The sequence below is a fragment of the Capsicum annuum genome, chromosome 3 (assembly GCF_002878395.1).
Source record: "Capsicum annuum cultivar UCD-10X-F1 chromosome 3, UCD10Xv1.1, whole genome shotgun sequence".
Lineage (NCBI taxonomy): Eukaryota > Viridiplantae > Streptophyta > Magnoliopsida > Solanales > Solanaceae > Capsicum > Capsicum annuum.
Genome location: NC_061113.1, coordinates 251,762,734 through 251,773,742, shown reverse-complemented (window position 1 = coordinate 251,773,742; position 11,009 = coordinate 251,762,734). Strand labels below are relative to the sequence as shown.

The 11,009-nt window shown below is 33.2% G+C and overlaps 1 protein-coding gene across 1 annotated transcript; it reads left to right on the top strand.

The window, feature by feature from the left end:
* Positions 1-1,919: 1,919 nt before the first annotated feature.
* Positions 1,920-2,548, top strand: LOC107845439 (the record flags this gene model as incomplete). The annotated part of the gene is given in 1 exon segment (XM_047409822.1): positions 1,920-2,548. A coding segment is annotated over 1 exon segment (345 nt). The 3' UTR covers positions 2,329-2,548.
* Positions 2,549-11,009: the final 8,461 nt, after the last annotated feature.

Here is an 11,009-nt window from a genome sequence, read left to right as displayed (position 1 = left end):
CCGAACCGACCGATATGCAGCCCTAGATTTTATCTATCCTCTTTTTTAACTTAATTTGATAGATTTTGTTAGTTTTTTGTTGGTATATTTTGAAAAGTTGAATACTCATAGATTACTCTTAAATAATATATTTTTGTGATTTGTAATTTTTCCAAATTTTAATTGGGGCCCAAAATTTTGCGAAATTAAAGAGTAAGAGGCCCAAAAGGTCAAATAATCTGACCCAAATCTTTAGAGCTAATCGCTAATCGATCACCGCCTCATCTTTTCCTTTCAGTATTATTTTGAAGTGCAGCCGCCTTTTGTGTTACCTGTAGCTTTTAAGGATTGTGAGTTTATTAGAATTTAGATATAAATTCTAATGCGTAGGATTTTTTGGACTATCAAGTAAGCATGTGAAGCTAGCTCGGTCGCTCTTGTAGTTAATATATGCTCCAAGCAGAGGCGTCTCAATAAAATTTGCCAAATATTTCTTCTACAAATGAGAACTTTTTTCTTTTTTCTTATTATTATTGTTTAGATAATTTTTAAAAATGTATTTCACAATTTTCATTATTATTTCAAGTGAAGTTGCAATCACGGAGTTTATTATTAAAATTTTTTAGAGAAGGCTTTACCAGCTTTACCATTGAGCCACCCTTGGCTCCAAGCTTCATTCAACCCTTTTAGTTAGTAGGCATACTTGATACTACTACAACAACACCAACGTACCTAGTGTAATACAACAATACAATTGGGATCTGTGGAGGGTAAAGTGTACGCAGGCATACCTTATTTCCTTGGCTCAAGTGCACTTAGTTAGTAGGTATTGTGTAATTATTTTTTCAGGAATTAGTCTAAGATTGTTTTTCATTTTATTTTCTCTGTTATCAAGACTTGGCTTCATCTGTTATCCTAGAATATCCATGGATTTGAGCCCTCTATTGACACCACCTTTAGTGTTTATTTGTAATGATGCAATTCTTTCATGGCTTCCCCTGGGAATTTTTCATTTGATTTAGCTCTTTATTTGGCCCCTTCTTATGAGTCCCAATACCCAAATGATGTAAGGAAGACAAGAAAAAGATTACATTAGTCTTAACTGGTGAGTTTTTTGATATCAATAAAGCATATGTTCAAACATTGTTACAAACGGTTGCTCTTGCTCTACGTGTCATAGTATATTTTTCTTCCCCAGGAATAAAAGCATTAAATGTGTTATGTTTTTTGTCTTTGATGTGTTAAGAGTGCACTGTGTACCTCCTAACTAGGTCAACACTAAAGACCCGTTTGGCCATCAAAACCAAAAACGTATTCACTTTATTTGATATTTTTGAAGTTGAAAATCAAGTTGGATTTGTGTTTGGCCATTGTATTTTCAAAATATTTTAGACTTTGGATGTACTTTTTCTATAAAGTGATAGGAAAATTTGAGTCCAAAAAAAGTGAGAACACCTCGACATGTGATTCTCAAAAAACTCAAAAATTGTGAAAACATATTCCGGAGTACGTTTTGGGTTTTCATGGCTAAACAAGTATGCCGAAATATAATGAAAATGTATTGCGGAATATTGTGAATAATATTTATGGTCAAACGCCTACCAATTTTTCTTCAGTGTTTGTTGTATCTAATAATCTTATTGCCTCGAGTTATCGTAGTATTATTGTTGTAGTGACTGTTCCTTTTAGTAGTATGCTTTGTCATGCTTTTTTGTAGCATTTTGTCTTGGCTTCTTCTCTCTTGTTGTTTGCCTTTTTCCCAGAGCTGTTTTGTAATAATTTTACTTGAGTTGAAGGTCTACCAAAAACATCCTCTCTACCCCACAAGGTAGTGGTAAGGTTTGGGTACACAGTACCCTCCCTGACCCCACTTGTGAAATTATACTGTGTATGCTGTTGTTATCGCTCTGACTAACTGTGAACTGTTTGTGTTTGTTGCAGCCGAGTAACACTAGTCACAGGGGTTGGTTTTCCGTTGAGACTATTTTTCAGGTTTTGAAATCCATGACCAAGATGGCGAATCAGGAGAAGATTGAAGTGATTCAACCACCAACTGCAGTAGACAAACAATTGGAAAGTTACTCATATTCTAATTGGGCAGGGAAGATACAAGAACAGTATCAGAAAATCAAAGAGAACGCAGAAACTTACCCTTATGTTTGGGGTTCCTATATTGTTGTATATGGGGGATTTGGGCTCTGGTTTGCCTATAGATGGCGAAGGCTCCGCAAAACTGAGGACCGAGTCCGAGTCCTTCAAGAGAGACTTCGCAAACTTGTGCAAGCTGAAGAGTTGACAAGTTCATCTGCAACCAAAACACCCTCATCTTGTGATAAATCAACAAAATAGTTGTGTTTCTCTTTTCATTGAAGTTGAGTTTTTATGCATTTTGTTGAAAAAATAGAGTTCCCAGTGACTGCACTCGTTCAGAAAATTATCCGACTTAATGGAGTGCACGGAGAAAAAGCCCCTTGCTTTAACATAATATACCGCAGTTTGGATTTATTTGACACATTCATTTGGGAAAATTCCCTTGTGTGCAGCATAATAGAGTATTGTTTTGGGTAAAGCAACTTCTAAACCATCTTTTGCACCACTAATTTTACTGTCATATATACCTTTTGCTTTCCGATATACTTGAGCATATGTGAATAAATTTTCTGCTGTTTTTTGTTTCTGCGGGGATACGAACCTGACCTACAGGGTTTGCATTCACTTTATTGGCTGCTAGTCCAAATGCTTTTGTGGTAAACTAGTGTTAAAGAGACTAAATAATTGTTTTTCTTCTTGGGATAGAAGCTGGGAGAGCCAATTTTATCCCATCGGATTGTGTCGGTTTAAATCCACCGTGGTTTCTCGAAAGCATTATACTGAGATGGCATCTAATACTTATAATTTACTTATTGGCACCACCCAGACGGCCTTGCATTTAATTCATCGTATGCACAAAAATGGAGATGGTCCATCAAGGTCAATCTGTCGAATTATTTTTCACTAGAATTTTAGGGCAAGTAGTAAGTGAACAGCCCTTTCAGGATAAGAGACCGGGATTAGAAACTGCTGATGTCCCGGTTTGGAACTAAGGTTGTATAGTTAGTTTCTCTCTCTCTCTCTCTCAAGAGCACAATTTGTAGGTGCTTTGTGGAGGGCCCCTTGTCTATGCAAACATATGATATTGTGGTGGAGTACAAATCCTTGGACTAATTCAATAGTACCAGTTGTAGATGCGCTCTCTCTCTCTCTAGAGCACCATCGGTAGACCTTAAAAAAGAAACCTCAAAAATAGGTCACAAAAAAGAGACCTCATGAGGTCGCTTTTTCAATCAATATTTTTTTTTAGTTATTTTTTTAAAAGAAATAGGCCTTATTAGACCGATGAAATAAACAAAAAATTTGGTGAAAAAAACAAGGTCATGAGCGTGCACAATCAATGATAAAAGATTCAAGATTTGAAATTAGTGTATTATGAAGTATAATTTAAATTTTAACATGTATGTAATATGTAACTTTCTTTTTCACATGTATGGTCTCAGACCTTGATTGATCTTTAGAGATGTGCTCAAATTTGCCCTTCCGAAAGGCGTAGGCCACTGAATAGCTAGGATCCATAGAAGATGGAATTAATGGTTCACTTAGTTCAGACAACATAAAAGTTAAGGATAATGCAAAAGTTGAAATATATCATATATCGTAGACCTAGTCAAGAACTTGTTCTTTTGTTGGAGGTGCGTCTGTTAACATGGATATTAATTGATAAACATGCCCAAGGCTCTCAGGTTACAAAATGGACTTCGATCTGGTGGTAATATCAGAGACACGGTTTCTTGTTCCCAGCTCCAACAATCATTTGACTGTGAACCAAATAATGAAGATAACCAAAATAAGAAAATAGAGTGTGCAGGATTTAGGAGCTGGGTCAGATACATTGATGTTTCAGATCCAACAAATATGTACCATTATGTTTGTGAAATTTTAGATGCAGGATGAGATGACCCATCATTTGTGGCGTTTGATATTCTGTTCGAATGGAACTGTTTGTTAGTTTTTGATTTTTGTGTCTGTGCGCTATGCCGTTGGAATTCTTATTTTTTGAATATTGTGGTGCACTTCATGCTCCTTCACAAGATAAGGATAAATTTGCATACACATCACCCTCCCCAGACCACACTTGTAGGATTACTCTGATATGATGTTGTGGTAGTGCACTTAATGATACCACAATTTCTTTCATACTTCTTCTGCATTATGTTTTCCAAGTAATGTTGAGTCGTGCTTGTTTTTCATGTAATGTTGAGCCGTGCTTAATTTCTTATTATGGTTTGATAGCATGTTTACTAAATATTTTGCCACACAGTTTTTCCCTTTTGCCTTGTTTTTTCTGGTTTTCCTTCTTGTGTCAGCTTAGTTGGTATCTCTACACCTGAGTATTATTTAGTTATTCATGCCATTTTGGTGTCATATTGTTATAATATTTCCTTCCATTGTGATTCTTTTTTAAGCAGATAAATGAACTTGCAGATTTCATTAGAGCATTGTCCAAATGAAGTGTTTGTTTACTTATCCTCTGCCAAATGCTGGGATATCATCCGGGGAGATTAAACCAAGAAATAGAAAAGCAATATAAGTTGGAAAAGCTGAAACTTCCACCTTTGCAACCACCTGGAAGTATTGATGGCATGAAAATGTTTGATTTTACTACACCAACAATTACACAGGTCCTTTCACATATGGTCTTGAAATTAATATTAGATCCAGGATGAGGATGAGGATCATGTGGCAAACACATCGTCACATTATTGAAGTTTAGTTGTTGAATTAGATAAGCTAAATTATGTACTTTATGATGATTTATAAGAATTAGCAAGTGTTTTTGTAAATGTATGAGAACTTTGGAATAGTTTGAAATAGAATTGTGTAACTTATGACTTTATTCAATTTTGAAGTAATTTAAAGTTGATTTTGATATAGTGTGGATTGAAGGATATTTGGAATATGTGTTTGTTTTAATTTGATTGATCATTGGCTAAAATAGCAAGTGGCCACTTGCAAAAGCAGCAATATTTCTAGTGTTGTTTGCAGAAAAGAGACCTCACGAGGTCGCTTTTTTGCATTTTTATTTTTCAAAAAATGCAAAAAAAGCGACCTCGTGAGGTCTCCTTTTATAAAAAAAGAAAATAAATAAAAATAAATATAGCGACCTCACGAGGCTTCTTTTTGCATAATTTAGAAAATAATATGGCGACCTCGTGAGGTCACTTTTTGGTGACCCCATGAGGTCTCTTTTTGCACAATTTAGAAAATAATATGGCGACCTCATGAGGTCACTTTTTGGCGACCTCATGAGGTCACTTACAAAAAGTGACCTATGTTTTAGCGACCTGATGCTGAGGTCACTTTTGAGGTCTCTTTTTCATGAAAACGTGAGGTCTCTTTTTTAGGTCTCTTTTAACAGTTTTTAGTAGTGATGCTTTCTTCTACTAATTTTTGGCATGCTCGTTTGTGTCATATAAATGATCGTTATGTGGGAATCATGAGTAGTTTAGGATTAGTTCCAGTTATCAAAAAGAACTTTAAAAAATGTGAGGCTTGTAGTAAAGCCAAAATCACAAAAAGACCTCATTTTCAAGTTGAAAGAAAAACTGAATTATTAGAATTAATTCATAGTGATATTTGTGAACTTGGTAGAATTTTAACTCGTGGAGGAAATAGATATTTTATCACTTTTATTGATAATTTTTCTAAGTTTACGTATGTCTACTTAATGAAAAATAAAGGTGATGCATTTGAGAATTTTAAAACTTTTCTCCATGAAGTTGAAAATCAGTTTAATAGAAAAATAAAAAGAATAAGAAGTGATAGGGTCCGTGAATATGAGTTACATGAATTCAATTTTTTTGTTAGATCATTGGGTATAATTCATGAAACTACTCCTCCTTATTATCCTGCATCTAACGGTGTAGCGGAAAGGAAGAATAGAACTTTGGTTGAGTTGACTAATGTCATATTAATTGAGTCTTATGCTCCTTTAAGTTTTTGGGGTGAAGCTTTTTTGACTACTTGTTATGTGTTGAATCGCGTGCCTCATAAAAATACCAAATTAACGTCTTTTGAGTTGTGGAAAGGTTATAAGTCAAATTTAGAATATCTAAGAGTTTGGGTTGTTAGCCTATGTAAGGTTAATGAATCCTAAAATCTCTAAATTAGGTAAAAAAGTTATTACTTATGCTTTTCTTGGTTATGCTTTAAATAGTACAACCTATAGATTTTTTAATCTTGAAGATAATGTGATAATAGAATCACATGATGCTATTTTTCATGAAAATATATTCCTTTTTTATTCTAAAAATAGTGGGGGTCATCCGACTGAAAAAAATATTTTGTCACTACCTAGTTCTTCTGCCTTTACTTTGAAAAATAATGAAAATGATAATTTTGAGTTAAGAAGAAGTAAATGAGCTAGAGTAAAAAAGGATTTTGGTTCTGATTATTATGTTTTTAACGTTGAAGATGACCCTATCACTTTAAAAAAAGCTTTGTCTTCACATAATGCTATTTTCTGAAAAGAGACTGTAAATGATGAAATGGAATTTTGCTAATTTCCAACAAAACTTGGAAACTAGTTGATTTTCCACCGGGTTGTAAAACAATTGAATGTAAATGGATCTTACGTAAAAAGCTAAAGTCGGATGAATCTGTTGATAAATATAAAGTTAGGCTAGAGGCTAAAGGTTGTAAACAACTAGAAGGTCTAGAATTTTTTGATACTTTTTTTTCGGTAACTAGAATTACATCCATTAGACTTTTAGTTGCTATTGTGGCAATTTTTGATTTACAAATTCATTAAATGGATGTAAAAACTGCCTTTTAAAACGGGAAACTAAATGAGGAGATTTACATGGAACAACCCAAATGTTTTATTGAAGTTGACCAAGAAAGCAAAGTGTGTAAACTTAATAAATCCCTATATGGCTTGAAACAGGCACCAAAGCAATGACATGAAAAGTTTGATTCTTGCATGATTGATAATGGGTTTAAAACAAATGAGTGTGATAAGTGCATATATCATAAGTATTGGAATAATTCACATGTTATTATTTTTCCTATATGTTGATGATTTATTGGTCTTTGGCTCTAACATGAATATTATTGATGAAACTAAATCTATTCTTAGAAGCCACTTTGATATGAAAGATCTTGGTGAGGCAAATTTTATTCTGAGAGTAAAAATTACTAGAACATGGATGGAATTTTCCTTGATCAGTCACATTATGTTGAGAAAATATTGAAAAAATATAATTTCCTTGATTGCAAGCATGTTTTAACTCCATTTGATTTTAGTGTTCACTTGTTTCCTGTCAAAGTGAAAATGATCTAATAAATAAAAAAGAATATGCTAGCATAATTGAAAGTTTGAGATATGTGACTGATTGCACTAGGACTGATATTGCATATGCAATAGGAGTACTTAGCAGGTTTACTAGCAAGCCAGGTTATGAACATTGGCATGCTATAACGAGAGTAATGAGATATTTAATTGGAACGAAAAATTGTGGTTTGTTCTATAAAAAAATATCCTGTTGTACTTGAAGGCTTTTTACTGGTCCTAAGCCGGGAGTCTATCGAAAACAACCTCTTTACTTCTCTTGAGGTAGTGGTATGGTCTACGTACACTCTACCCTCCCCAAACCCCACTAGGTGGGAATACAGTGGGTATGTTGTTGTTGAAGGCTTGAAGGCTGTTGTGATGTGGATTGAAACACTTTATCAGGTGATTCCTTATCCACTACTGGTTATGTTTTTACTTTGGGTGGTGGTGCTATTTGTTGAAAGTCTAAAAAGCAAACAATTATTGTTAACTCTACCATGGAAGCTGAACTAATTGCTTTAGCTTCAGCTGGCGAGGAAGCGAATTGGTTGAGAGATTGTTATTTAAAATAACTTATTTTAAAAAATCAATTCCTCCTATTTTAATTCATTGTGATAGCACTGCTGCAATTAGTAGAGTTTAAAACCGTTATTACAACGGTAAATTCTGACCTATAAGGAGAAAAATAGTAATGTGAGATCATATTTGACAAATGGTTCCATTAATGTTGATTATGTCAAATCTTATGATAATCTTACAAATTCATTGACTAAGTCCTTAGTGAGAAAAAAGGTCTGAAGCACATCGAGGGGATGGGATTGAAGCCTATTGACTTGAGTCATATGTAGAGGCGGATCCAGGATTTTAAACTTGTGGGTTCCCAATAAAATAAATTAATATGTAAAAATAATTTGTAAAAAAATAATTAATCAAATATTTTTAATATATAGTCTTAAAGCAACAACCCGTTAAATACGGCATATTTAAAAACCTTATCATTATAATCGTACTCGACGACTTCTCATGTTTGGAAAACGATCAATGATCGCTTCATTATGTACAATTTCAAATATCACATCTTCTATATAACAAACTAAACAATCATTCAAAAAATCATCACCAATTCTACTACGCAGGTCATTCTTAATATATTTCATTGAAGAGAAAGCTCTTTCCACCGTTGTAGACGCCACAGGTAATATCAAACTCAACTTCATAAGCAAATAAACAAGTCTCCAAGTCTTGTGCAAATTTGTTTTCACCAATGTCTCTGAAAGATCCCCAATTCTCTTGAAGTTAGAGAAATCATTATTCCCTTATCGTACATAGTCAATATAATTATCAAGCTCAAAACTAAGATCCTCAAGCATGGAAGCACTAAACTCATCCGGATAATAGGTCGCAAGTTTTATAATCCTATTTTTATCATAATTTACAAAAGAGTTATCTAGACTTAAACTAGCCATACCAAGAAGTAGATCGGTATTCACTTAATCAAAACGACTGTTAAGCTCACCAAGTTGCAAATCAATTACAACATTAAAAATTTTAACACGCAAATGATGAGAATATGTGATACTTGAAATCTTACGCTTTGATTTTTCAAGAGAATAATTCTTATTCATTTCGGGAATCATAATATCATGTTTGGCACAAAATAAAGAAACATCCTTTACCAAATAATCCCATTTAGAATCTCTCATGGATTGCAACTGTCTCTTTGTGAAACCAACAAGGTTCATAGTAGTAACGATATCTTGATCTTTTCTTTGCAAAGCCATATTCAAATCATGTGTAATTGCCAGCACTTTTAATATCAGATGCAACATATACACAAACTCATAAGATCCTATGTCATCTACTAAACTCTTTGCCAATGATTTCTCTTGATAATTTGAACCCTCCTTAGCAAGAACTTCTAGTACATGAATAATTGAGGAGAATAATTTAATAAAGTTATGCACTATTTTAAAATGAGAACTCTAACGAGTATCTCCTACTCTTTGAAGTCCAAGTTCTTGATTTAATAGGCCTCCTCTATGAACTTCATCGAGCATCAATAACTCTTCTAATTTTTCTGTTTGATCATCCCTAAGCATCTCCCTGCTCTTAAAAGATTCTCAAACAACATTCAAAACATTAGAAAGAATATAAAAAAAGTTGATCTACCTCATGATGCTTCTTTGCAACAGCTACAAGAGTCAATTGTAACTGATGAGCAAAACAATGTACACTATATGTCGAAGGAGTATCTTTCATAATTAAAGTTTTAAGACCATTGAATTCTCCCTGCATATTACTAGCTCTGTCGTAACCTTGTCCCCGAATATGAGAAGAGCTCAAATTATGTTCTAAAAGCAAAGAACATATAGTATCTTTCAGTGACTGTGTAGATGTATCTTTAACATGAACAACACTAAGAAATCGCTCAATAAGCTTATCCTCTTTGTTGACATATCGCAGAACAAGGGTCATTTGTTCTTTATGAGAAACATCTTTAGACTCATCAACTAATATTCTAAATTAATCTCCGTTTAAGTCTTCAACAATTGCTTTCAACATTTCTTTAGCACAAGAATTCACATATCATTTTATGGAGCATTTTTTAGCACTATTTTTTCACATCTTCCTTCCTATCCGCATACCACTTTAAGAGATCTAAAAAGTTCTCTTCCAGTTTCACCCTCATCATAACCTCGAAAGGTAATCCTTCTTTCAAAAGATATCTTGCAACATCAATGGAAGCATTCAAACGAACTCGCTATTCATTTTTAGTTTTCTCGGATTGCTTGTCAAAAGAAGCTAAATAGATTGTGCTTGATTATTTAAATCAAGCATCATCTTGAAGCATCGATTGTGAACACTATTTACATCACCCACATGAATATTGAGTCGTTCTATCCCTTTATTCCAACTTTTGAATCCATCTATTTTAAAAGAATCACCGACTCTTTTTCTATATCCACCAATCTCATTTTTAAACAAGTAACAACATAAGCAAAAAGTTGCATCTTTTTCAATTCTATATTTTAACCATCTCGAATATGAAGTATCAAATCAATCAGGATTAAAATGACATGATTTTCCACCAAAATCTGTTATTGAAAAAATAAAATGCTCACCAGGTCTGCAAGGCCCTTTTTGAATGTAATATATCCTTACTCTATCACGCTGATTAGGAAGATATTTTGAAATTTATTTTCTTTTAGCAGGATCGAATTCAAGAAAACCCAAATTCAATATTTTATCTTTATTTGATGGTTAAGAAGGATTGACATTTTCGAAAATTTCAGTATGTGAAGGAGAACTTACTTAAGGAGAATCTGGAGTGATTTGAGGCTTGAAAAATTTCGTAATCATCTTGAAGACTTGAACTAACTTCACAATTTCAACCTATTTAAATTAAAAAAATAATTAACAACTAACAAACAATAAGCTACAATGAAATAATAATAATTATCAAATTAAACGCATTAGAAAATAAAAATAAATACAAATATATGAAAAAATAAGAGAAAAATAAATATAAAATAACAGCTTGTGGGAGAATAATACTCACGTAAAATTTAAAATTAGAAGATAACTATAAGTTTCATAGCCTTAAGCAGGGGCGGATGAATGAGAAATGTATTAGATTAAGGAAGAAGATAGAAGTGTGATTGTT